The sequence below is a fragment of the Vipera berus genome (assembly GCF_964194415.1).
Source record: "Vipera berus genome assembly, chromosome: 9".
NCBI classification, from domain to species: Eukaryota; Metazoa; Chordata; class Lepidosauria; order Squamata; family Viperidae; genus Vipera; species Vipera berus.
In genome coordinates, this window is record NC_138212.1 from 12,514,203 (window position 1) to 12,541,782 (window position 27,580).

The 27,580-nt window shown below is 42.7% G+C and overlaps 2 protein-coding genes across 10 annotated transcripts in view; both read left to right on the forward strand.

Annotated features, from left to right (window-relative positions):
- ASAP3 (ArfGAP with SH3 domain, ankyrin repeat and PH domain 3) overlaps nucleotides 1-18,762 on the forward strand; it is a 79,920-nt gene extending 61,158 nt beyond the window's left edge. The window contains exons 16-28 of one of the 4 annotated variants that reach the window (XM_081334479.1): nucleotides 729-862; nucleotides 1,636-1,730; nucleotides 2,483-2,681; nucleotides 3,343-3,428; nucleotides 4,395-4,510; nucleotides 5,187-5,254; nucleotides 5,642-5,743; nucleotides 6,704-6,932; nucleotides 7,407-7,680; nucleotides 9,820-9,991; nucleotides 10,853-10,975; nucleotides 12,046-12,061; nucleotides 12,738-18,762. In XM_081334479.1, the coding sequence (XP_081190605.1) occupies nucleotides 729-862; nucleotides 1,636-1,730; nucleotides 2,483-2,681; nucleotides 3,343-3,428; nucleotides 4,395-4,510; nucleotides 5,187-5,254; nucleotides 5,642-5,743; nucleotides 6,704-6,932; nucleotides 7,407-7,680; nucleotides 9,820-9,991; nucleotides 10,853-10,975; nucleotides 12,046-12,061; nucleotides 12,738-12,742 (1,619 nt within the window). In that variant the 3' untranslated portion in view covers nucleotides 12,743-18,762. Of the gene's footprint in view, nucleotides 1-728; nucleotides 863-1,635; nucleotides 1,731-2,482; nucleotides 2,682-3,342; nucleotides 3,429-4,394; nucleotides 4,511-5,186; nucleotides 5,255-5,641; nucleotides 5,744-6,703; nucleotides 6,933-7,406; nucleotides 7,681-9,819; nucleotides 9,992-10,852; nucleotides 10,976-12,045 lie in introns of all 4 variants that reach the window. The other 3 variants (XM_081334476.1, XM_081334478.1, XM_081334477.1) reach the window with 3 other exon arrangements.
- A 5,201-nt stretch (nucleotides 18,763-23,963) lies between these two features.
- Nucleotides 23,964-27,580, forward strand: part of TCEA3 (transcription elongation factor A3) — a 52,841-nt gene continuing 49,224 nt past the window's right edge. For 5 of the 6 annotated variants that reach the window (XR_014027308.1, XR_014027309.1, XR_014027310.1 and 2 more), the window contains exon 1: nucleotides 23,972-24,569. Coding sequence is in view for 2 of the 6 variants with exons in the window: in XM_081334480.1 (XP_081190606.1) it covers nucleotides 24,501-24,569 (69 nt within the window). In the remaining 4 variants the exon portion in view is untranslated. Of the gene's footprint in view, nucleotides 24,570-27,580 lie in introns of all 6 variants that reach the window. The other variant, XM_081334481.1, reaches the window with a different exon arrangement.

The following is a 27,580-nucleotide window of genomic DNA, read 5'->3' on the forward strand; positions in this document are numbered from 1 at the left end:
ACAGTTGTTAATCACTTCAGTTGTTAGGTGAGTTGTGTAGCCATTGAGCGAATCTGGCTTCCCCCATTGACTTGCTTACTGGAAGCCAGCTGGGAAGGTTACAAAGGATGATCACATGACTCCAGGACAGGGCAACCGTCACAGATACATGCCAGTTGCCAAGTGCCCAAGTTTTGATCACATGAATGTGGGGATGCTGCCACGTTCATAAGTGTGAAAATGGGTCAAGTCCCTTTTTTCAGGTCCATTGTAACTCTGAATAGTCACTATAAATGGATGGTTGTAAGTTGAGAACTCCCTGTAAATTTAGGGGACTTGGGACTGATGAGATTGGATTGAGATTGGATCAGTTCAGATTGTGCTTGAGAGAGCAGGATAATTTCCCCACCACTCTGGTGGCCTGACATGATTTGACTGACAAATCACCCGGAAATCAGTGGGCAGAGAATGCTCAGTGTAGTAAAGGGCAGGGGAGAGAGAATGCAAAAAGGCACAACTGTAGAATCCAGGCCAAGGTCATGCTAGACTGCAACTGTTGCAGCAGGCTTAAAGGACAAATTTCAGAATGTCTCAATAGGTTGTGAAGAGCATCTCATCTGCAGTAGAAAACTGGTGCATGTTATGTGTTTCATTGAGCTGGGAAAGAAATGCCTGTTTGCAGAATGAGTAAGGGAAGGATGTGTTGTTATGTGTATATCTCAGCTTCTTCCTGGGTTGTTGTCTTGCAGATCCCACCTGGCTCTCCACCAACCTTGGCATCTTGACATGTATTGAGTGCTCAGGGATTCACCGTGAGTTAGGGGTTCACTATTCCCGCATCCAATCTTTGACACTAGACGTGCTCAGCACATCGGAATTGTTGGTAAGTGCTAACTCTCAGATTGGAGAGAACATGTCCTTTCTGCTATTTGAGGACTATCCATAGTTGTTAAGGACTTAAGGGAAGGAGATCAAGGTTCATGTCCACTCTCAACCATGGAAACTGACTTTTGAACTGGTCATTCTCTTTCAAGCCAGAATATCTCACTTTGACCTCCTGAGAAAAGGCAGCAATAATAACAACAAATCCCTTCCAAACATCTGGCTGACTGTGCAACTAACCATAATAATAATAATTAAAGGTAGCTTTACTTGGAACAGCTTATATCCTGCGACGATATCTGTAACACTATCAAGCATCCACATCTGCCTATCCCAGGTCCTTTGGAAGAACTCGAAAGATGGAGAAAAATGCCAATTTCAGTCTGAACATCTGGCAGATTATGTGACAAACCATAGTAATGATTTTCTTCTACCACACTGGCCAAACTTTCTTCTAGATTGTAAATGGAGATGGGTATAAAATAGCACCCCAAGTGTTCTTTCTCAGCCTCTTGCCTTCATTTTTACTTTATTGGCTAGTCCAAGATGGCTTGTGGATGCTTTTGACCAGGGGTCTTCAAACTTGGCCCTTTTATGACTTGTGGACTTCAACTCCCAGAATTCCTCAGCCAGCATGCCTGGCCAAGGAATTCTAGGAGTTGGAGTCCACAAGTCATAAAAGGGCCGAGTTTGAAGACCCCTGCTCTTGACTCTTGATATGATACGATGGTTCTCCATCCTGTCAGTGACACAATGCCCTTGTCTCACTCGCAGCTGGCAGTCAGCATTGGAAATGCCAAGTTTAATGAAGTCATGGAAGCCACCTTGCCAATCCAGAACAGCCCCAAACCTTCTTTGAGCAGCGATATGTAAGTGATATGGCCATTGGTTTTGGGGGGGGGGCAGAGTTGGGATGGGGGATGGCTTTGGAGACATCTGATGAGGACAAGCTTGGGACAGAGGATTAGGCTCCATCTCTATTGTTGGCATACAAGAAGAAGAAACAAGGGTAAAGTCACTCAGAGCCACTGAGAGTGAACGGGCAGCCACATGAATTCTCTAAATAAATCAGTAAACAAGGTCCTGACCTGGGTCTGTGGTTTTGCCTAGCATGGGCACAGCCTTGTTTCTAAAAAAGAAGAATCTAGGGAAATTTGAAAAACTGCAAAAACATTCACCGGCTTCTTAGTCTTGCTATTTTTCCTACATTTATTTCCACCACCACCACCACCACACACACAAAATATCTGCTTTTACCAATAGGAAAACTTGAATTTTGCTACCCAAGCTGTGCACAATTTTAATAAATATAAATGTAATAAATAAGCAAATAAGTGTGACTTTGCAATTTAACTCTTGATATTTAGAAATCTGCTCCTTTGCTTTTCCCAGCTGAATGCTTTCCCAGCCGTCGTCTATCAAGACTATCTTATTAGCCATAGATCTAGCAACCTGTTAGCCGTAGATCAGAATTAGTGATGGATGCTCTGTACATAACATCCATTCCTTCACACGGCTGGCTCAGGAAATCTGGGAGTTGAAGTCCACAAGTCATCAAAGGGCTATTGTTCCCCACCCCTGCTCTAAGGTCTAAAAAAAAAAACCCAAAACACTTTTGGAGAACTTTTCCCAAATGCAGGAATACCAGGAAGGAATTCATCATGGCAAAGTATATGGAACGCAAGTATGTCCATAAAACTACAAAGGAAGATCCTTACCGAGTTTGGGAAGCTATCCGAAGCAGGGATCTCTTGGCACTGCTCCAGGCTTTTGCTGAAGGACACGATCTGTCCAAACCTCTTGTGAGTCCTGAAGGTCAGGTAAGTGGGACAAACCGTGAGGCCCAAGAAACAGAAGTTAGCAAAAACATGGCTGCTTTGAGAAACTGATTTTTATTTAGATTGTTTTTTTTTAACATTAAAGTTTTCATCTTGAAAGCAGGCAAGTTCTATTGTTCCTGGGCACTACAGTGATCCGAATCTTCTGAGGGTTTGGATTTTAATAATGGCTATTTTTATAAACTTCATTTTTTTGCAGTTTTATCTGGCTAATGCTCAGTATGGCATAGGTGTTATAACAAAAGCTCACATCTGACACCTCTGAGGCTTTCCTTTAATATCAACTTAGGATATTAAAGAGCCCCGGTAGTGCAGTGGTTAGAATGAGGTATTGCAGACCAACTCTGCCCACAGTCTGGAGTTCGATCCTGATGGGCTCAAGCTTGACTCAGCGTTCCATCCTTCCAAGATCAATAAAATGAGGACCCAGATTGTTGGGGGCAATGTGCTGATTTTGTAAACTGCCCAGAGAGTGTTGTAAAACACTACGGAGCAGTATATATAAGTCTAAATGCTATTGCTATTGCTATCAACTTGATGTAATATAATTCAGATGTCTGTGGTTCATGTTTTCTTTTTATTTCGATTTGACCTCTTATCGTAGAAAGTTTTGCAGGGTGTTTCTCCTTCTTTTTTCTAATAGGAACAAGGTGAACCAGCCTTGCATTGGGCAGTACGCTACGCCAACAAAACCTCCCTTCCGTTGGTGGATTTCATTATTCAGAACGGGTAAATCTTAGTTTGAAGGATTCTTGTTACTGGACTCTGGGGCCTCTTCTGGGAAGTCTCCTTCTGCTCCTAGTATGATTTGTGTTGAGGGAAGAGTAAAGAATTAAACTTTCTAGCCCTGGCCACATGCTTTCAAAGCAGCAAGCATCTCTACTTATTTAGACTGCTGATGCAGTTTGCAATAGATGCTGCCCATTTTAATTCCTTCTCCCCCCCCCCAAATTTATTTGCAACCTTCAGAGGTATAAGTTGTAAAACCTATTGGAAGATTGCACTGGCAGAGCTGGGGAGAAAAGGGGTGGTTGTTCAAAAAAAGCTGTGTTTCTATTTGCACTTCACTTTGGAAGTACAACTCTTGTGCAGAATGTGTCTTGTGTCCTTTTCAAGAACTGAGGTTTTCCATGATTTACAGCAGGGGTCCCCAACCCTAGGTTCATGGACCAGTACCGAGCTGCGGCATGCCTGCAACCGGGCCGCATAAAAAAGCAAAGCCCCATCTGCGGGATGCAGGCAGCACACAAAACCACGCACCCTCCGGTCTGTGGAAAAACCTCTCTCCACGGAACCGGTGCCTGGTGCCCAAAAGGTTGGGGATCTCTGATTTACAGAACAGAACAGAACAGAATATAATTCTTTATTGGCCAAGTGTGATTGGACATACAAGGAATTTGTCTCTGATGCATAAGCTCTCAGTGTACATACAAGCAACATGGTAACTTATGACCATAATCATAAAATACAATCATCGTAAATCAAAAGAGACAACACTCAGTGATAGTCATCAGATATTAAATAAGCAATCAATATAAATCATAATAAGATACTAAATAAAAGCAATCTTACTAAATAAGTAATATTTAGCTTTGTTAATTTATTAATATGAATAAATCAATAGGATACTAAATAAAAGCATATATAAAAAAAACAAACCTGAAATTTGCCACTTTGCTATCTATCTGTATGTAGGGGAAATCTGGATCGACCCACTATAGATGGGAACACAGCCTTACATTATGGAGTCCAGTATAATCAGCCCAATTGCATCAAGTTGTTGCTGAAAGGGAAGGCTTCCACAAATGCAGGTAGGATGCCCACCTGGCTGGAAACAGAGAGAAGGATTGGTAACTTCAGAGTCTTATTGCCAAGGATTTTGCCGCTGATCCTACCATAAGGCAGAGCGATGCAACCAGCTTGGATGGCAGATGGCCAGAAGCAACCCTCATACATTTTCCTCCTAAGCTTCTTGTTTATTCTTGCTTTCTTGGAGGATAAATTGTGTATGCCAAGCTTGTTTTATGGCCCCAAGCCTGCCTACTGTTCTCAGCATGATAGAAGATTGGAGCCCATTGCCAGGACTGGAATAAAAATAAAATATAGATGTCTGGTGAGGTCCTGTCAATGGAATTTTGCAGGCTGGATGAGAATATTATCCTTTGCAACATCTTGTAGAAGTGTAGTTTCAGAAAAGTTTTTGTTTTCCATGGAAAAGTTTGGGGATTCTTTAAAAAGAAATGCTTTCTTTGATCAGTTGAAGAATATGGTGGCAAATACAGGAAGGTTGGGTGGCTGGGCTTTGATGAATGTAATGCCATCATATTTCCATTAAAATATATAATAAGCTTAATGTGATTATCCCTATGAGCTGCAAATGTCTACACACCCCACAGAATTATGATGCACCTGTCCCAGCTGTTTGTGGAGCACATTGTTTGAAAATCTCCAGATTCAGATTGGTGTGTCTTTTTGATTCTTCTCCAGTAAATGCAGCTGGTGAAACGCCTGTAGATATGGCAAGAAGATTCAAGAATGCTGAATGCAAAGACTTGGTAGGTGGAGGTAAGGGGGCCTAAGACCTTAGGTGGGAGAATTGTGCCTTCCAGATAATGTTACTTCACAATGGCCATCCTCTTGACCAGGCTGCACTGACAACTTTCCTACAGCAGGAAGGTCTCAGTTTGAGGAGTACATAGTGTGAGATGTTGGAGAGAGCAGCCAGTCTCAAGGTCATTGAATGGTTAGAACAAGATATTGGGGGAATCAGACCCTGGATGGGAGCTCCAAAGGAGGTGGGCTTTTCTCAGACTGCTGTCTAAGGCAGAGGATTTCCTCTGCATGGTGTCAGCCTGGAGAACGACATCATAACCTTTGAAGAAATAGAAGAACCTCTTAGATGATGAACTGACCAAGGATGTTCTTTTATCCTTTTGTGATAGCTGGAGCAGGCCCAGGCTGGGAAGTTGGCTATGCATGTGGACTACGACTGGGAAACTTCTCAGGAGTTCTCGTATGACAGTGAAGATGAGCTAGATGAAAAGGTGCTGGGATAACAACTCCATTTGTTTTTGTGTCACATCATATAATGTTCCAGGTGGGACAGTCCCGTGTCAGTTTTCCTTTCTATCAAGAAACATGGCAGTGATATTAAAGCTTTGTCTGTAGCTTCCTTCAGCTTCCTCTAGCTGGCTGTGAAAAGGAACACCAAAAGGTTGGTTGACCTTAGGCTGTACAAGGAAGGATTTTATGGAGGTCTTCAACACATTGGCTGCATTCCCTCAATGTGCTTAAGCTGGTGATTGAATTAACCCATTTTCTACTGAACCATAAATTGACCAAATAAGCTTGATTTTTCATCACAAGCTAAGCCACCAAGATTCCCCCTAAACAAGCTCCGTATATTGTACAAGTGCATTTGCTAAATCTTATCAGACAAAGAAGATGATGACATCAGCACCTGGCCTGCTTTAGCATGTTGTGAGAACTTAGCCAGATTGACTCTTGCTTCAGTAATAAGGTCCCCATCTTCTCCTCATCTAACTCTCTGCGTTGCTTTTGTCTTCTTACTTCTACCCAACTTTCTGTAAGCTCCAGTTTAGAGGACACACCTGTTGCTCTGTCAAGCAACAGTGGGGTATTTGGCTTCATATTTTCCCTGGATTCACCCTAGGCTAGTTGGTCACAATGAAAAATGAGATGTTGGATTAGATGGATCTTTGGCCTGATCCTACCATGTTCTTCTTAGCTTTGTTTTTCTGGTATCTGCTTGCTTATGTCCCACCAACCTTCATGTTTGCCCTATTCCTATTCATTTGTTTCCTTATTTTCAGTCTTAGTAGCCTGGAGGGGATCAACTGCCATAGAGTTATTGGATTCAGTTCTTTAGGGAAGGGTTGGATGGTATAAGAGTGCTGGGAATGGATGAAGGAGAAGCAGGGGATATACAGGGCAAGTGACAGAGGGCTCCAGGTGCTGATGACATCTTCTGCTTTGTCACATAGATTAGCCCACTGCAGCGATCTTTTGGGTCTTCACCATCTCCAACCACCGGCCAGCCCACTCTCTTCTCTTCAAATCGGTGGGGCTGCTCTGGCATGGATATTAGCAACAAGACCTACGAGACCATTGTGATCCCTTTGCAGTCTGGTCAGCGAAACTCAACCAGCGAGAAGACCCCACCACCATTGCCGCTCAAAAAGCCCCCCAAAGGGAGCAGCAAACCAAAACCAGGTGAAGCAAAAATATTGGCAAGCCAACCAAAGGAAATGTCAAAGCTTGCTATTCTTTTCATGGGTGAAGCTGTGCACTGCCGTCCCATTCATTCCAACAGTATGCTTGTAGCATCCTTCCGGGTTGTACACTCAATGATTTTTTACAATACGTATTAAGAATTTGGACTGATATATTCCAGTTCAGGGCTGAGAAATGTATGATCTTGAAAGTATGGTTGAACTAGAGTGCTCAAGAACTGGGGTCCAAATGACCAGTGATGTGAAGTGATAATACGTGAAATCTCAATGGGCAACAAATTCCCCATTACTCTTCAAATGGCTGGCTTCATTGCCAGGATAAAGCAACTATTTAAAGCAGGGATGTCCATCCCTGTCATCCTTAAGACCTGTGGACGTCAAGTCCCAGAATTCCCCAGCTAGCATGGATTTAGAGCTGCTGCTCCCGTGAGTGATTGTTTCCTTTGCTTTCCAGATGCCTCTGAATTACTACCCCATTCACCAGACAGCCCCGACATTTGGAACTCATCCATTTCCAGCATCTCCAGTGCGTTGGAGGGAGGCCCATTCCGGCAATCACCCAACTTCCGTAACTCTATGGAAGTCAAAGGCACAGCCTATTGGGAAACCTGCTCTGATTCCGAGGGTGCCTCACAACGGCGAAGATCAGAACCTGTCCAGATGATAGCTCTGCAGCCTTCCCCTGGAACCTCTCCTGAGCCAGGACAAATGCCCCCAGTCAGGTTCAGGTGAGACCAGAAGTTATCAGACCAGATTGCTGCATGTTGTGTGTGAGAAGGATGGCCATGTACATCTCATTGATAAAATAAAAATCAATCAGTTGTAAGTTGAGCAGCTTAGTAAGTTGAGCCCTGGTGGTGCAATGGTTAGAATGCAGTACTGCAGGGTAACTCTGCCCATAACGTGGAGTTCGATCCTGACAGGTTCAAGGTTGACTTAGCCTTCCATCCTTCTGAGGTCAGTAAAATGAGGACCCAGATTATTGGGGGCAATACACTGGCATTGTAAACTGCTCAGAGAGCGCTGTAAAGCACTGTGGAGTGGTAGATAAGTCTAAGTGCTATTGTTATTGCTATTATTAGCAGCAGTTTACAATGTTTGTATAGTTTTCAGCTGAAATCTATGGAAGGACTTGGGTTTCTTCTGTTGTCTCTGATTAAGCCAGAGCAAGCCAATCATGTAATGGTTTAGGCTAATGAGAACCCAGCCACTACAGTTTGTAAACCATCATTAGTGGCTCAGCAAGTAAGGAGGCAGGCAACTGGAGTTTATTGAATATAGTATGAGTAAGCAGGCCATGAATTAGTGCAGTATGTAGTCTGGCAGTTGTCTAATTTAGAGAATAATTTCTAGTTCTCTGTGTTTGCGACCCAGCCATTTCCCCTGCATGTCGCATGAACCAGGCTGTTGCATTAAGCCTTCCATAGCATGGTTGTTTTGCTTACATATCAGGTGTCACATGAATTTAGCTGGTGGAGAATCCAGGCCAGGTGTGGAGCTTCATATGTTGCTCACATGTTTGAATCCATTGCCTTTTTTGACGCAATGATAGTTTTCCTTATGAAGATGACCAGTATTTAATTTCTCAAATAAACAAACATGCTGTAATATTTTTACAGTATTTGCAAAGGAGGGGCACTGAAGAAAATCTTCAGTAATCTGGCAGCTTGCTGTAGTCAAACACCACTATAAAAGCTATATATATAAATAGATCCAAAATTAGGCCACACGTGCATCATTTCTAATATTACTTCCTTTTAGTAGTATCTATTATATCTATCTAGGCTTGCACTTTCTAGTCATTCATATCTATAAAAGCATAATATCTCTCTTCAAAAAAGTAGGACTTATTTTTAGTTTAGATATTAATTCAAAATTGTAACTGGAGAAGATATCCTCCCCCTTCTTCCTGCTTGCACACATTCATTATTGTAACATCTGTACCAGATGTGGCTTCTGTCCTCCTCTAGGTTTTGCTGATAAATTGGCAAGGAGAAACAAAATAGGCTTTTGACCAAATCTTTGACCAAGCCTAAAAAGGAAAGTGATTGAGGAAAGAAAAGGAACATGAGGATAAACAAACAAACTAGGAATCAATTCTTAATGTTTGGGGGTTTCTGCAATGATGATTTATGATGGGAATGGGTTGCAAAAGAAGAAATGGAGGACACCATCACTCTGTGATGAAGCAGCTCTCCTGTCCATCCAGTTAACAGTAATAACAGTGGCAAGGCTGAACAGCAATGACTGTTTCTTATACTTTGCTGTGCATTTTCTGATTTGTTCCACTGAAGTGTTTCATATTCTACCATGCTCCTGGCTTGCTGTCTCACGTCTTCCCTGATCTTCCTACTTCCTGTTTCTATCTGCTGCATGTCTTCCTTAGAGCTCACCACACTTTGGCAGGATTCCTATGTCAGGCTAAGCCACAGTGTGGCTCCTTGCGTGGTGTTCAGACTCCCATGGCTTGGAAGTCAGTGCTTAGGGCATAGCATTCTGTCTGAATTTAAATCCTGGGACACGTTCCGTGCAACAAGATTAAACGCTACAGCTCAACTCAACAGAAGAACTCCAATCGTTGTGCTTGGCCAAGTGACTATTGGAGAATGGAAGGGTTAGAAAGCAGCTCGGAGATCGTCTACCCTTCTGCTCAGTGGAGGAACCCACCACTGGAGCATCCCCGAGAAATGGCCATTGAGTCATTCTTCTGAGGAAGCCTTAAGCCACTCTTACCATGAAGGTGAGATGGACCGTGAGCTTAGGCAGTCTATTCCACATGCTGAACAGGTCTCCCTTTTGACAGTCACACGAGAAGAAACTGCCCACCACCAGGAATGATTTCTGAGACAGCTTCTTTTCTCCTACAGCTCAGAGAGTACCAGGTCCTATCGACGGATTAGTAGCAGCTCGATGAGTAAATTTTCTGGCACCCCGCTTTCCCCGCAGAGCCCCGGTTGCCCAGAAGAAGGGCCTTTGTGCAAGACTGCGATGCCAGGGCCAACGCCTCTGCCTGTGCCAACGCCAAGAAGATTTGCTCCAGTGAGTTGCGGAGAGACAGCAAGAGGTCGTGATATTTTATAGCTTGAGCAGCCTGGTCTGGAGTTGGGGATCTCCTTTCTAGCATTAGGCTATCCATAGTATTACTGGGCAGCAATCTGGGCTTGGTTATAGATAGGTGTCCATTTCAGCCTTAGAGCTGATGGCAGCGATCTCAGATGGGGGGAGACGTAGTTGGCATCTTCCTCCAAGTTTCAAAATAAGAACACATGCCAGGAGGCAGTGATGAATCTACCATGTGTTTTGTAGACCGTAGCGGGTGTAGAGTAATATACTGTGCTGGCAAGCGAGAGCAATTGCCTTTGAATGCCCGTTTGTGTTACGGTTCCAGGATCTGAAAGGCCTCCCTGTCAATTTAGACACATATGAGGATGTGTCAGTTTTCCATTTTTAAAGTAATGACTCCTCCAGCTAAAATTGTTGTTGTTCATTTATCTCTCTGCATATAAAATACTATGAGTATCCTTATAGCCAAAATTATTGAGGAGGAGGGGGAGGGCTTAAAAGACAAAAATGAGAGCCAGGTGTTTTTTTTTTTAAAATTACACCTATAGTAAGACTTAGACCACTTCTCCCAGAATTTTCAGTGAAGCTTATGCTGGCTGGGGAATTCTGGGAATTAAAGTCCATACATTGCCTAAGTGGGTGTCCTGTGTGATCAAAGCAACTTAGAGAGATGTGGTGATGGTTCATTCTGGCAGAGAACGCCCCATGCTGGTCCTCATGCAACTTTGTTTACACCCAGCACGGCTGTCACCTCTCTGCCTCTTCAGCCATAAAAGCCATCTGGGGAAGCAAAGGATCTTGTCATAAAACTGATAATGGCCGTTCTGCCCTTCACAGGCCAAAGGACGGTTAAAGCGAGTCAAGGCTTTGGCGGACTGCAAAGGGGGCAAGGCCCGGGAGTTGACTTTCTCCAAGGGCGAAGTCATTGTAGTAACACGGGAAGAGGACGAACAAAATTGGGTGAGTTTTGCTGCTTTGCCTCAGGGGGTTAGGATGAGGGCGCAATTTTCCTTTCAGCTTCAGAAGAGAAGGAGAAGCTTGTTCTTTAGGGAAACCACTTGGGAAGCATTCTTGCAAAGGACACTCAAGTTCTAGTCTAGATTGTGGTTTTGGTTCATCTTCCCCTCCAAAATTGATCTCCTGCTTACACGCAGTCCCTGACTTAATGTAGGAGAATTCCGTTTTATCTTTACCTGTAGAGCAGTTCACTTTTTAAGAGCCACTTTGGGAGAAAGGAGAGCTCAAAATTCAACCTGCAGAGAGAGTAAAGAAAATGACCTTGATAGAGACATGCACAAGCTGTTGGCTAGGCAAAAGGGGATGCAATTTCAAGGTCCAGACTACATTTGGAAGTGGCACATCCCTAATTCACTAATCTATAAGATGGTCGAGGCGCTTGAGCACAATCAGGCTTGCAAGATTCTCTTGCAATAGCCAAACTCATTAAAAATAGTTTTAGCTTTCCTGCAAAGTGGATTTCTGGTTTACCTAATCAACAGTGGTTCTCCAGCTTTCCCGAATTTACCGAAATTCTCATTTGGGGGGGGGGGGTCTGTGTTAGAGCCATTATTTTACTAGGCAAATGAAAACAACCTGCCAGCTTTGGCACTCTTCAGCCTTTCTATTAGGCTTTGATCCACCAATCCTAATTTGGTACCTTCCAGATGTGTTGGAACTAGAATTCCCAATGTAACTAGAAGGTGCCAGCTTGGAAAATGTGAACTCAATAATAAATGAAACGAGAGGATGAAACAAAACCTCCCCGAGCAACTGAGAACTGAGGTGTACAATCCTCTTTGGAAATAAAGAAGCCTTTGATACCACCTGCTTTTTCCAAGCCTTTGTCCTCTGTTCAAAAAAAAAAGAGATTTTGAGCAGACCTTTTACACAGCTGCAGATCTAATGAAGCAGGATTGCTTCACATCCAAGTTCTTGTCATTTTTCCTTTGGGAAGAAACTGGGATTGGAGCCTAACATGCTTCTGTTTTTTATTTGTAGCTTCTCACTTTCATGAGATGTTTTCCTTCCAGGTTGGATTCATTGAAGGTAATGGCACAAGGACAGGTGTCTTTCCTTCCAACTTTGTCCAACCATTGCAAGACTGAGTGGACCCAGATCGGTCTTCTCTGAAAATATTGAGGCAGCATGATCTGCTCTGGAGATGGACAATGTGTGGAGGCTTGCTGGATCTCCACAGAAGCTGGTCTTCCATGGGATGTCATTTCCTTATTCGGTTCCATGAGAATGTGGCTAGGAAGAAATGGTGGAATCTGGCTTTTGAGGGTCATTTTTGTAGACAGAAAGGGGAGGGGCCACGGACAAAGGACATACATGTCAATATGACTTGATGGGCTACTTTTTGTCCTTTTAATCATGGGGGGAGGTAGTATGTGACATTCATTGTGTAATGTGGAGACTCTACTCCTTGCCATCGGATCTCATTCAATGTGTCCTGTGCCCACTTTGAGCCGTGGAAGAATGGATCCAAGTTCTCAAGTGCACCACTTGGTTTTATACCACTCTCAGTTTCCATGTCAACAGCCATGAGGGAGCAGAAGTATTTAGAAAGTAGTTTTTTTGCAGGGTGGGCGGGGGGGGGAAATCAATGCTGAAGATTGTTTGGGAAGCCTTGGGGGTTGGGAAGGGCTGCTGCAATCCTTGCTCCAGTTGTATGAGTCACCTTTGTGCCTTGTTCATGGGAAATATAATTCATCTATTGCAGAATAATGATTCCCTGCGATAGAAGATTCTGGATTTTGTCTCCGTCTGGTTGACGTTGTTATTAACTCCAGCCAAATGGGTCTCTACTCAGCAGAGTAAAGCCACCTTGTTTCATCAGAATTTGCCTCCCTTCTAGGACAATTCTAAACAAAGTCTTTCTAAACAACTTCATTAAAAAAAACAACCCACCTTGCTGGGTAAAAAATCCCTGCTGTGCAAAGTTGTTTTACAAATACTGCAAGCAACAACTAGTGCCTGAAAGGGACAAGGGGCCATTTAAGAAATCTGCAAAAAAATCTTTGAGGCAGCACCGTCAAGCTTGCTTGTAGTCCTCAGCTATGATTTTATCTCCTCAGTGTTGAACTTTATATGTTTAGAATTTGAAGGGGCTTGTGACACGAAGAGCCAATAAAAATCCCAGTTTTCAATAGGTAGAAATTTGGAAACATTTCAATGGTCTTGCTGATGTAGAAAAAAAGTACCGCTATCCCAAGCTTCATCATCATGATTGGATCTAGATTAAATAAAACAATGTAGATTTCCATGAAATTTATGGGTTGAGTCCTGACACATCCTCTCTGAATCCACTGGGAGTGAAATGCAACTCGCTTCATTTGAATTCAGCCTTTTTCATAAAATGCCGAATATAACTTCAAGTTTTCTCTACTTCTCCCTGAGCTCAAGGAGAGGGCAGGAAAGTTTTAGCTAAGTGAAAACAAAATCCATCAGGGGAAATCCAGCTATGAAGAAATATCCATCTAACATGCATGATAACCCAAATTTACCTCTCCAGTGCCATCACTAAAGTGAAACTTTAGTATTACTTTTTAAGAGTTTTGTTTTTAAAAACAAGGATGCTGATGCAGATAGTCCTCAACTTACAACTACAATTGAGCCCAAAATTTCTGTTCCTAAGTGAGACAGTTGTTAAGTGAGTTTTGCTCCATTTTACGACCTTGCCACAGTTGTTAAGTGAATCATTGCAGTTGTTAAGTTATAATACAGTTGTTAAGTGGCTTCCCATTTGACTCTGCTTGTCAGAAGGTCACAAAAGGGGATCACATGACCCCAGGACACTGCAACTGTCATAAATGTGAGTCCGTTGACAAGCATCTGAATTTTGACCATATGACTACGAGGATGCTGCAATGGTCGTAAGTGTGAAAAATGGTCATAAGTCACTTTTTTCGGTGCTGTTGTAACGTGAATGGTCACTAAATGAATTGGTGTAAATTGAGGGCTCCTTGTAATGAAAACAGGTGTATGTATTTCCCCTCAAATGTTACTTCTGAACATGTGCAGCTGACCCAAAGCTTTAGATGTTAACCAAATGTCCTGGAGTATATGCCATCATGCAAAGTGCCTACGTGGTCATGAAAAAATTCTAATATAACCTTAAGAGGTCAAATCTATTTGTCTGTCGGATTTTCCCAGTCTGGTTTGACCAGTTTTAAAGAGTCGATCTACATATAGGGGTTTTTTTTCCATTCATGATTGTGCAAACCTTTCAGTGTCAGGTTTTTTGCAAAATCAGCCAGCCAGCCTGTAGGTTTATTTGAAATTTGCAAAATTAAAAAAAGAAGAGTCAGACAGAGAGAAAAATACTGTGACACAGTGAATGCTTGCTGATTTTAAAACAGAAAGAGGCTGAACTTATGGTACAACATGATCTCAACAAAGATGATTTTAATTTTTTTTTTTTAGCCATGGCAACAACTGAAGTTTTTTTTTTCCATTCTCCCTGAACAAACAATAATCAGGAACATTGTTAAATGGGCTGGATAGAAAATTAGATGGATGAAAGGTGTGTCTTAAGAACAGTGCCACTTAATCCCCATTTACTTCAGGTCCTATGAATAAGAGGAATTGCCATTTTTCTTGTTCGTGCAGAATTAATCATGATATAGAAATGTCCAGCAGTTCAGATACATTTTCAGGCAAAAGATGAAAGCCTAGAGAGAAATGCACTTGTGCATACTAATAAGAGGAAGAAAGAATTATGAAGAAATATTTTAACGCCGAAAGGCAGAGGGCTGTCTGAGTACAAAAAGCATACATAACAAAGGCTGGCTTTGGGTTTTCAGCCTGTTTACTTAAAAGTTTTCGTTTCTTTTACAACATTAGTCATTTTAAAAAAAGAGGAATGAGAAGGAGATGCTGGCTATAAGCAAGATTCTTAAATAACAAATGACATTTCCCTTTGGGGACATTTCATGGCTTCCTAATTGCTGTGGGTGAGAAGTCAACCCTAACCCTAGCCCCTCCTAATCATATATCTGGGATTCTGTGGGTGATTTTTTCCCCTTTTTTTAAAGATATGGATGAATTCTGGGTGCAGAAGACTTTTGCTTGTAGGAATGATAGCTCTACAGGCAGTCCTCGACTGAACAACAGTTGGTTTAGTGACCATTTGAAGTTACAACAACACTGAAAAATGCCACTTAAGACTGTTTTTCATGCTTACAACTGTTGCACCATCCCCATGGTCATGTGATCAAAATTTAGATGCTGGGCAACTGACTCATATTTATTAAGAGTTGCAGCAGCCTGGAGTCACGTGATCCCCTTTTGCAACCTTCTGACCAGCAAAGTCAATGGGGAAGCCACTTAACAACCGTGTTATTAACTTAACACTTGCCGCAAGTCACTTAACAACTGTGGCAAGAAAGATCGTTAAGCATGGCAGAACTCACTTAACAAATGTCTCACTTAGCAATGGATATTTTGGGCTCAGTTGTGGTGGTAAGGCAAGGGCCTGCCTGTATTGTGTAGCCCCGATTATAGTTGTGACTGGTACACAATGTCAGATGGCCATGTTGTGCAATTGGATGGCATTAGACGTTCATCCATATTTGAGGTCTGTAACTTTTACCAGCAGCCTTGGTTCTCGCTATCTTGAGATCAGCGTTCCTGCTTATTATAGAATTTGTACGTTCAGTTATTTTCTTGTCTCCTGCTAACATGCTAATGAAAGCACAGGGATGAAACCTTTGATGAGAGCATGGCACATTTGAAAGCATGCATTTATCTGGAAAATGAAAGCCCCATTTTAACCATTCTATCAGATTTTCTCTGTTCCACAATCTGGGGTAGCAGCTCAAATAGCATTAGTTTTGCTCTAAAAATGACTTCTGGCTATCTTCAGCAATTTTAGAGGGGGAAAAAAAACTACCACTAAATATACTCAAGCATGAAGTGCCATTTTAGCTCCAAATGCTGTGATGAAGCTGCAGTCCACAATAGGACAACTGCATATTTGAGGGCCTGCCACAAAGAACAGGGGGTCATTTCCCAAAGCACCAGAAGGCAAGACAAGAAACAATGGATGGAAACTAATCAAGGAGAGAAGCAACCTAGAACTAAGGAGAAATTTCCTAACCGTGAGAACAATTAACCAGTGGAATAGCTCGCCTCCAGAAGTTGTTGGTGCTCCAACACTGGAGGTTTTTAAGAAGAGGTTGGACAACCATTTGTTTGGAATGGTATAGTGTCTCCTGCTTGAACAGGGGATTGGACTAGAAGACTTCCAAGTCCCTTCCAACTTCATTATTCTATTATCTTGAGGCTTAATGAAATGTCCTTGTGCTTGGATCCTGAATTGTCCTTATTCCCAGATAAATATTCCTGGAGACAAAAGTGTAACTGAGCGACACTATGAATCAAAAAATCAACCTTCCTATATTCATTGCTTTTCCTAGATAAGGCTGTCCAAAATTACAACTATTAATTGTCTGTTTAGATCAGAGATATATTTTAATTTCCCAGCGTTGAGGAATTTAGATCCATCATTTTCAATTAAGCGTGGATTAAATGTGGTCAGAGATTTAAGTAAGAATTGAGAGAATTTAAGTTGTTTTAATCCCTTATGTCTGGAGGGCAATAGCTTGCCAGTGTCAATTCATTAAAATATGTGGTCAACTAAACACTTTCATCTTAGCACATGATTCATCTTGTCTGGGCTTGGAAGCTAAGCAGAGTCAGGCCAGGTTAATACTTTAATGGGAGACCTCTGAGTTCTTAACTAGATGTGAATTTGGGGAAAAAGTGTCCTGGAAAAAGATAATAGCAAACCACTTCCATCTTGTTGTGAGAAAATAATATAGACAAGTCTAGGATGTCACCAAGAGTCAGATATGTTTCCTTTTACTTTATTAGTAAAATTACAGATTACAAATAGCATTTAATAATAATGCACCATGACAGCAGCTCTTTTAAGATTGCCCATCACTTTTGCAGAGATTTTTTTGCTAGTAGCCTTTGAAAGGTATTGCAATCTAGTAGGAATTTCTGGAAAGAAAATGTGCTTTGAAAGATAAAGGGACTTCTCAAATTCTTCCTTGGTAGAGTATGCAATTCTGGCAATTGTTCAGTGTGACCGGTGTTGTGTGTGTTTTCATCCACACACCTTCTGTCATGGAGCACCAGGAAAATCAAGAGATCCAGACAGTTCAAATTGGTGTAAAGATTTATTGCAAGCTTAAGCTCTCTACAAGAATCTGAACTACCAACAGCCAAGGGAAATTAGCGGGAGATAAGAGTAGAAGGAATTCAAGGAGGGCTGGACTTAGATCTTTTGTGGGCATGAAGTGATTCATGACTGATGACGCGTTTGACACTGCCTCAACCTGATCATCTCCTACATCAGTGATTCTCAACCTGCGGTCCGCAGACTCCTATGGGAGGCTGTGATGTCACAGAGTGTCCACAAAGACTTGAAGAAATCTTATGATTTAAATCTTGAATTAAGTCTTGGTGGTCCATGGCCACAAATGGTTTTTAAAAGAGGCCCATGGTGAAGAAAAGGTTGAGAGCCAGTGGTCTACATCCAGTGGTGGGATTCAGCCAGTTTGCACCACTTCGGCAGAACCGGTAGCTAATTTTTTGTTGCCCAGGCTCAGAATGGACTTCCGGAAGCAGCATCCACACAAAGAACCGGTTGTTCACATATTTGAATCCCACCAGTGTCTACTTCATTTCATTCCCACTGCTGGCACCATACTTCCATTCAGCCGCAAGGAAGGACGTCAGGAGAGAAATCCTGTGAGATTTTTTTTTCCCAGATTTGGGAAGGGTGAGCAGCCAGGAAGGCTACAGAATGGTACAAATCTATATTATAAGAAACAGTTTCAACAATAGTTGCTTTCTCGCTCACAAAGCCGGCTCAAACATACCTGAGAAATTCAAAAGAAATTCTCAATAATTTCTGCATGGGAAACAAACCAAAAATAAAGAAAGAAAAAGGTAGAAGGAAAATGGTAGCCCTTTTTCTGGCTAGCAGACTTCCTTAAAAGGCATCACCTTCCATGTAACTAAAGTGCACTCATGTAACCCTATGTCTTTTAATAAGATTTGTTAATCAGCAATGTTGATACCGGATTCTTCCTGATATTTTTTGCTCCCGTGAATAGAGTCACTTTGTAGGGGAGATGGGTGGCATAAAAAATTAATAACAAAAATGAATGAATGAATGAATAACAGCTTTCCTATGATGAGAAGAAACAGAAGCCTTTTCAACAGGCAAGAACACTTAGAAAATGAAAGGCAGATTTTTAGTACATTGTTAATACAATTAGCACTGTCATTTTTCTGATATGATTCAGCTGTGGGCTTTTACCTCTATATTTACTAGTTGCCAAGGCTTAAAAAACGAGGGTGTCTCATTTCCTTCGTGTATAGTGCGAGATTTATTCAGACTGGAAACTTGCAAGAATATTGATTTTCTTGAAAAAGAGATTTTGGTACTATGATCGGTTTGCTGGACTCAATTATCTCTTGCTGCAAAATGAAATTACAACAAACAGCAACTTTGTGGTATTAATGCATTTTTTTAAAAAAAAAAGTCACTTTTTTTTTCTTTTTTATTGCCGAATGTGTCATAACAAAAATGCCTTTTTGTCCTTCGTTTCTAATAAAGTTTTTTAAAAAAACATATAGAGTGGTGGTGCTATGTGGTCCATTATCAAAGGTTCATTCAAAACTTTTGTATCTGAACTTGGGTTCTGTATAAAATTGAAGATAAATATAAGCAAGTAATAGCTACGTTCCCAATGTTCACATACACACAAAAAAAATAAATAAATCACAAGTTTAAAGAGAGCTTTCCGGGTAAATGATCAGAATTCACTTTTAATCACTGATGTTTGATCTATTTAGCTATTTGAATTAATTGCATTTAAATACTTCTGTTTTGGAACAAAAAACACTGCTTGAAGTCAGGATTTCTACTTTCTCAGTTCTATGTAGAAAGTGTGTCTCTGGCTGATTTATACTTTTAGGAAACAGCTAATAGCATTTGGGCATATGCAGTGGTGGGATTCAGCCAGTTCGCACCGGTTCAGCAGAACCGGTAGCTAATTTTTTGTTGCCCAGATCCAGAATGAACTTCCAGAAGTGGCATCCAGAGAACCAGTTGCTCACATATTTGAATCCCACCACTGGGCATATGTACCAAAGAAGTCTAGGATGAACATTAAGACTTCTGGGGAAATATCCAGGTTGCCCATTGGGAAGGAGGTCCTCCATAATTCCAGTGGTGTGGTTTGTTTTGCATTCAAAAGGCCCCAAGCCATCCTCTGTCAGTCTTCCATTTGAAGGATCTCAGAACCTTCCTTACTCTGGTTACTAAATTAAATCCCTTTCTGGATTCACACAGCCTGCACAATAAACCAATAAACCCTTTGTGCTAAGTCACCCCACCCCCACCCATTCAGCATGTGGGATTTGAAGTTGAAAAGGTGTTTTGGGACAGATACCTCCTTAAAGAAGGTGCAACTTGCATAGGTTCACCTGATTAGCATGTGATCTCAGGAACGGGCATTTTGAATTAAGGAAGTCCTGACAGCTGCTCTCTCTCCCCACTCACCTCCCCATGGATCTTTTTACCTTTGGATCTGAAGTACAGTATATCCCTAGTAAGACCTAGCTTAGCAATGTGGGCCACCAGTTAAGGTTTGCATTTAACCTGATAAACCTTGACAGCTTGAAGACACCTGAACTTCAGCTCCCAGCATGCTGGCTGGACAATTCGGTGTAGGAGAAAAAGAGGCTGAGCTTGGAGGTGGAGTCAAGAGAGGAATGGGTCTGGAGTAGTTATGTTCCCACAAGCAACACGACCAGCATCCCCTGGAATCCGTTAACTCTTATTTTGCACCAAGTTAGTATTGACATTAATGTGACTAGATTCTTGTGTTTAATTAGCAATAAATCATCTTAACTGGAACTTAATGCCCCAGCCTGACATTAATCTCACTAAATTGGCACTAGATAAAGAGTTAACCAAATTCAGTGGTGGCTGGACTTGGATCGCTTAGTAGTAGAACGTAAGGACTCCAGGCTGATTCCTCTTCTGACTCCACCTCCAGGCTCTGTCACTTCTTCTCCTACATTCTGGAAGATTGAGGTCCACACATCTTGAAACTGCCAAGATTGAGAAGCTCTGTCATAAAGGCTGTTGAGTGAACCAATCAGACAAACTTCCTTCCAGGATGTAGACTAGAGAGGGAATGTTTCAGAGGCTTAGGAGGAGCCATAGAGACAGGAACGGTAGGAAGGTGCAATCTCTTATATCATTAACTTGGCCTTGGGGTCCAAAGGTTGCATATTTTCTTTTTTCCAAAGAAAACAGTTTTTATTGCTTCTGAGATGTATGCAAACGTCTTTCTTGCAATGGTATTTTGTAGACGGGCTCCTTCTGGAGAGGGAAAAAATGAGGATTTCCAGACAAACTTGGCTGTTTGGGAAAGACATAAATAATGGACTGTTGCCAATTTGCTGAAGTTTCTCTGTGTGTATGCATGTTTGATTGTGTGTGTGTGTGTGTTGTTCCTAGTAATCCAGCCCTGAGGATTCTGGCAACAACTTTTAAGGGTAACATCCACACCTAGAAATGCACCAGGTAAAATAACTCACCACTATGCTTTTGTTGTTGTTGTAAGCATGCAAAACATGACTCCAAGTTACATTAATATGAGCTGGCGAAATTTTCATGTTGCTGCAGTTTCCCACACTATTCTTAAACTTCCAGAAAAGTGTAGTATTATTTATTACACTTGCATTTCCTTTTCTGCTCAAAAGTCTTTGTTTTGACTTATCAATGTGATGCTTTGGGAGCTTCTGTTGATGTTAATGGTGTGTTGTCTTTAAAAGTGTGAAAGATAACTGAAGGATATTGAGAAGATTAGCAGAGCCCTGACTATTAAATGAAGTGCAATGAAGAAATTGAACACTATGGTTCCATATGATACAGTTATTGTGGGTCTGCCCAATCTCTTCTCTGATAATGGGGTAGTAACCTCTACTGAAAGATACAGTTAATTAATCAGCTAGAAAGTTCTCCAGGATCCTAAAAGTATTGTTTTTTATGGAAAAAGATTTTGGAACTCTACCTTCATTTCAAAGTAATCAGAGAGGAATTACATCTTCCATTTTAAGTCTATTAAGACAGGGCTTTTCAACCAGTGGTATGGGTACCACCTGTGGTACGTTGGCACCTGGCAGGTGGTACGTGACCATCCTAGAAAAGTGGTAGCAGGGGAGGGGAATGAGCTGAACCGGTGGCAGCACCGCACAAGCCTGAGCGAGAGACGGATGGAGCTGCAGGGCTGTCAGGGCTCAGCGGAAGCGCCAGGATCAGTGCCAGGCTCCAGCTGGAGCTCAGCACTGATCCTGGCACTTCTGAGCCCAGAAGAAGCACCGATCCGCTGGAATGTTGCAGCATCTCCAGGGTCTTGTGATTTACATTCAGATGCTTGGCAACTGATTCATATTTATGATGGTCACAGTGTCCCAGGGTCATGTGAAGTGACCAAAACCTGCTGCAACCACCCAGAAGACGGGGGGAATAAAAACCAAACACCCCACCTACCCCACCCCCGCTGCCAATCCTCAACAGAAATGCTCATAAAAATGAAAACCTTGGACAGGAGGAAGAGCACCGCCGGGCGGGCAGGCAGGCAGGTGTCTTGCTCGGCTGTGGCTTGGGAGGACACTTTTTTCAGTGCCATTGTAACTTCGAACAGTCACTAAGCGAACTGTTGTAAGTCACTTTTTTCCTTTTTTTTTTTGGTCACCAAGTTTTTGACACCTTGCTAGGAAACTGGTAGTACTCGGATGTTGCCATATCCTAAAAGTGGTACAATGGGTGAAAAGGTTGAAAAGCCTTGTATTAAGAGACTGAAGGCTTTGCGAACAGGAAAAGACAACACGACTCTTGACATATTGATCTCACTTGGCTATAAAGTTTTGGACAATCGAGTGTGGTAGAACATTCCTTGCTTTTGGCGAGAGTGGGCATGGCTGGAATCCTTGGGGAATATATTTATACTGCTGGCTCTGTATTAATAGTTTTGAATGTACCTCTCATAATTCCCAGTCAGGAATCATATTGTGGAGAATTCATTTGTGTGTTTCCCTATAGAGCCATTGTCAGATTAGGCAAAATACACCTCCAACATTATAATGCAAAGGATGTAGGAGAAGAGCAGGCGGAGCTTAGAGATGGAGTCAAGCAAGTAATCAGTCTAGAATCCTTACATTTCTACAAATGTCTAAGTCCAATCCCTCTTCAATTCTGTGGATTCTCTTTTATCACCAATTTAATACTAACTGTTGACTTAATTGTTTTGTATAGGCATGAGCAATAAACCCTCTTAATTGGAACTTACTGTGTTGTCCCAACTCTTCATGACTGACAAGTGACCCCATTTCCCCCCTAAAATAAAACCTTGGAGCACCCCAGGGGCATTTCCTGTGAAGTGATGGTATCACCAGAAAAATGAGGCCAAGGTTTTGTGGTATGAGGTGGGGAAGCAAAGCTGTAGCCTCATTCTTCTAGTGGAAAGGGGGGAATTGCTTCCCCTTAATTTTTAACATTTTTAAAAACATTTAAAAACAAGTTTTCTTTTTAACGTTTTGATGAAGATAGGAGAACAAGAGATAAAAGCCACTGTGCCGGAGAAGTTAGAAGAGATTAATTCTAGGGTGGAAAAGAGACACAGACTGAGCCAAGATCATGAAGAACAAGGGCACTTCAATGAACAGAAGATAACAATTTTATTGAGAGCCTTTTCAGTGGTATTGTAAAGAGTGCCAAGGAAAATGAAGAGATGTAGAGATATCCTCAAATGAATGCAGACCTGATTACTGAAAGTACCATGGATTGATTGGCTCTTGAAGTGATGAAATGTATAAACCTTGAGTCTGTCATGCAAATGGATACTAGACTAAAAAAAGGATTATATTTGGCAAGGAATGGGAGGAAGACAGATAAGATGAATAGGTGGAATCAAAAGAATGTCCTTAAAAGTGTTGCAGGCTGTTGTCCAGGGGAGATCAAGATTGTGTCTCTACAGTGACCAAAGGTCAAAGAGGCCTTGATGAACCCCACATTTTGTTTGGTTTTAAAATAGTGCTGAACTAATTAACAACAGAAAAGTATGCACGTGTTCAGCACAGTCAACCAAAACATGTACCTTCAGCTTTAATAATTAAGAGAACAGGGTGTGTCAAATTAGGTTATAAACAGAATGACTCCAAACTTTGAACAATATTGTTCAAAACTTATCTTTCCTTCTTCTTTCTCTCCCCACCTCCCCCAAATCCAATTCAAATGTTGACAGTCAAAACGTATCAGCAACCCATTGCTACCAGTCGGGTGCCAATTTCCCTTCTAAGATTGTATAACACAACTTTTAGCTAACAAACCCGAGGCCAAAGCAAACAAAACCAAAACCTCACAAAGCCACAGCTCTTGATCCCTTGGTACTACAACAGGCTATAACTTAACTTCAAAATGGGGTGAGGGAATTTACTTCCAATTTGGGGAGCCGTGTGGGACCCCATTCCACTGAATGGGAGTTTAAAGGTCACCTGGAAGACGTACCCTTCAGGGCGGGTGTTTCTCAACTTCGGCAACTTGAAGATGAGTGTGGACTTCAACTCCCAGAATCCCCCCAGCCGGCAGAATTTTTTTTTTTTTTTGCTGAGTTGCCTGGGAGTTGAAGTCCACCCATCTTCAAGTTGCCAAACTTGAGAAGCACTGCCTTAGGGCAGGGGTCTTCAAACTTGGCCCTTTGGTGACTGGTGGACTTCAACTCCCAGAATTCCTCAACCGGCGTGCCTGGCTGAGGAACTCTGGGAGTTGAAGTCCACCAGTCACCAAAGGGCCAAGTTTGAAGACCCCTGCCTTAGGGAGCGGCGTCAATAGCATCGCAAAGCAGCTGGGCCTCCTTCAAACCCTGAAACAGCTCCTCCGGAAGGTCTCTCTGCTTTAACCCCACCCTGTGGAGCTCAGCACATCCCTTCGCACGTGGTCTCAATCGCCGCCCATCTCGCCCTGCCTGCAAATTTTTTTCCCCACCAGTTGATCCTTGGCTCCTATATTTAGCTAGTCCCAGGGTGGTATTTCGACTGCATGGCCGTCGTTTATAAGTCCCTGGGTCGCCACTCCCCCTTTTCTCCTGCTCTCTCTTCCCTTGGTCCAACTTGTACTTTAGTTAGCGGGAAAAACTTTTCCTTTCTTTTCTCCCCACCCTCTTTTTAACGCCACAAGCACTTTCCCCCCCCCCTTCCTCCCTAAATAAACAAATCGAACCCCCGAAACCTTAAGACGTGTTATGAAAACAGACCCGGCGGCGGGTCGTTCTCCCCCCCCTCCAACGCCCCGAGCTGTGTTTTGATCCATACGTGTGCATCAACCAACACGTATCTCTGGACCTGGGCGGAGGGGGATAAGCGTTGTTGGACGCCCGTTTAGACGGCCGAAGCCATGGGGCAAGCGGAGGAGCTAATCCGGATGGCCAAAAAGTTGGAGAAGATGGTGTCTAGGAAGAACACGGTAAGCGAAAACTTCGTCTTTACACGCCTTGTGTCCGCGTTGGCTCGGGGAGGGTGGCGGCGGCGGCTAAGGTTGCGCTTTCGCTTGCTACACAACCGCGGCGGGCTTTTGCAGGCTTTGGAGTCTGTGTAATCCGCCGTTGTTGTTTTCAAGCGCTTCCTGCTTTCGGTGGGTTTGCAAACTGTTCAGGAGGCAGAGAGAGGCGTGCATTTTGGAACACGCGCGGGGGAGGGGAGGGGAGGGGAGGGGAGGAAGGAGAAGGGGGTTACCTTCATGTAACCTTGGCTAAGTCAGTACCCAGTCACTCGGTGACCTATCTACTTCCTCTCAGTTCTAGCTTTTTCTTTCCCCCATTCCCCCCCGTGTGTAACCAAGCAGAAGTCACATCTGAGTTGCAGTCAACGTTGAGACCCAGACCCTCCTGACGGCGGAAGGGAAGGCTTTGGGGGAACAGGTGCTTGGCAAAGGCTGGAGCTCTTAAATTTGATCTTTGGGCAGGGCTCCTAAGGCAGGGATAGTCTGGGAGAAGTAGAAATACCAGAGGAGGAGGAGGAGGAGGAGGAGGAGGAGGAGGGGGGGGGGAAAGGGGAAGGGGCCCCTGTACACTCTCTGCTTTCAATAAGGTGGTTTGGCCCACATCCCTATTTCTTAAACAGAACATGACACAACCCAGCCTGAAATTTTGGAAGACACCAGGGGCCAATGGCACCCTTGTGAAGCAGGAAGAGTCCTTCTCCTACTAGTATGAGAGAATAACAGAGTTGGAAGGGGACCTGGGAGGTCTTCTAGCCCAGCCCCCCAACTCAAGTCGGAAACCCTATACCAGGGCTAGGCAACCTTGGCTCTTTTATGACTCGTGGACTTCAACTCCCAGAATTCCTGAGCCACCATGGCTCAGCTTGGAAACCTCTCCCTTTCCCCTCAGCATGGCCGGCTCAGGAATTCTGGGAGTTGAAGTCCACGAGTCATAAAAGAGCCAAGGTTGCCTACCCCTGCCCTATACCATTTCAGACAAATGGCTGTCCAGTCTCCTCTTAAAAACCTCCAGTGTTGGAGCACCCACAACATCTGGAGGCAAGTAGATATTTACTGGCAACTATGACGTTAATGTAGATTATTTATTGACCACATTCAAGGTCTCAGCTAAAGGCTCTTGGAGGTTGAGAAGGGAACAAGATCTTAAGAGGTGTATAATTAAGCTACAAAATCTGTTTTGATTTGAGCCAGCAGGTAGGAGGCAGTCCTGCTTTTCTTCCAACAGTACATGCTTCAGCTTCACAAGATGTTTGCCAGACCTTGGCTGTATGTAGACTTTTCCACTGGCAGTATTCAAGTTGGTTCAACAAATCCACTCCAGGGCCAACTCTTCTACAACTGCCCAACCTCTCTTTTCATGGTTACTTTGTTGCTGATATTGATATTTTTTGTATTTGTTTATATCTTGCCTTTATTTTTACAAATAAGTCAAGGGGGCAAACATATCCGTCACACCTTCCTCTTCCTATTTTCTCCACAACAACAATCCTGTGAGGTGAGGTGAGCTGAAAGAGAGTGACTGGTCCAAAGTCACCCAGCTAGCTTTCATGACTAAGGTGGGACTTGAACCCATGGTCTCATGCTTTCTACCCTGGTGCCTTAACCACTAGACCAGGGGTAGGCAACCTTGGCTCTTTTATGACTCGTGGACTTCAACTCCCAGAATTCCTCAGCCAGGCATGCTGGCTGAGGAATTCTGGGAGTTGAAGTCCACAAGTCAGAGAAGGGCCAAGTTTGAAGACCTCTGCACTAGACCAAAGTGACTCACTCTTCTATAACTGGCCAACCTCTGTTCATAGTGAGTGTGGTTACTTTGTTGCTGGTAGCGATGTTGTTGTTGTTGTACTGCCTAAACTAGAGTAAGCTAATTGTAGCTTAAGAACTGTACCTGATCTTCATCTTTCCTTTTTGGTCTCTCAGAAGTCGCACTAGGCATGATTGTTGAAAATGCAAGACAATTTCTACCATTTTTCATATGAAAAAGAATAAATCCCCAAATAGACAAATGACACTTAAAAAGTAAATCTGGTTCCTTTCCAAAAATCAACTCTCTCCTATATATGTGATGTGGTCTGTCTCATTTGGTGCCTCCTCCCCGAAATGTGTTCCTTGGCCTCTGGAACCTATGCAGACCTAACAGAGCAACAACAATGCTGTACAGAAACCCCAAAGAGTTGTATAATTCATATACTAGATTAAAATGGTAAAGCATCTGACTTGAAACGCTCACATTGAGCATTTTCAAAGGTTCAATTAAAAAGAAGTCTTGAATCTGGAAGCAGAAAAAAGACTAATTGACACTTCGACAAGTGAAGAACAAAATTTGTCCACCTGTAATATTTTATAATTCTTACATGGGGGCTGCTTCTATCAGCTATTCTGTTCTTGCAAGGTGCCCCTGCTTTAAAAAAGGTGAAAAGGCTAGTCACTTAATTGGGACACGTTTCAAAAATGAGAATCATCTTTGCTTCACTGTCATCCTTATCCCCTGTGGTTTATGATATTTACTCCAGAAACCTATTTAAGCTGAACGATATATTTTTGCCAGCAGAAGCAGCACATTTGGTTAGAATCGGAGGCTTTAGCCCTTTAAATCCCAGAAATGTAAGCATGAAAAGCACTGAGCACTCTCCACAGCAAGATTAGACTTGGAGGTTAATGTTTGACTTCCCTTGCAAACTTTGTTCTTGCTTGGGTGGACTACAAACAACTTCTTTAATCTTATTTTCCTAGATCTCCTTCAATTGCAAAGGTGGACGTCCTATTTTGGAGCAGGACTAGAACTTTTGAGTTGGGGAAGGCAAGCCTGGGTGAAACAGGCCACTAATTTTCTTCAATATTAAGCAACAGCCAGTGGACCTTGAAAAGGCTGCAAGCTTTCAGCTTCAATATGTTTCTGGAATAAAAAGGATAAGCCAAAGGGGATAAGGATGACAGTAAAGCAAACATGCTGCTCATTTTTGAAACGTGTCCCA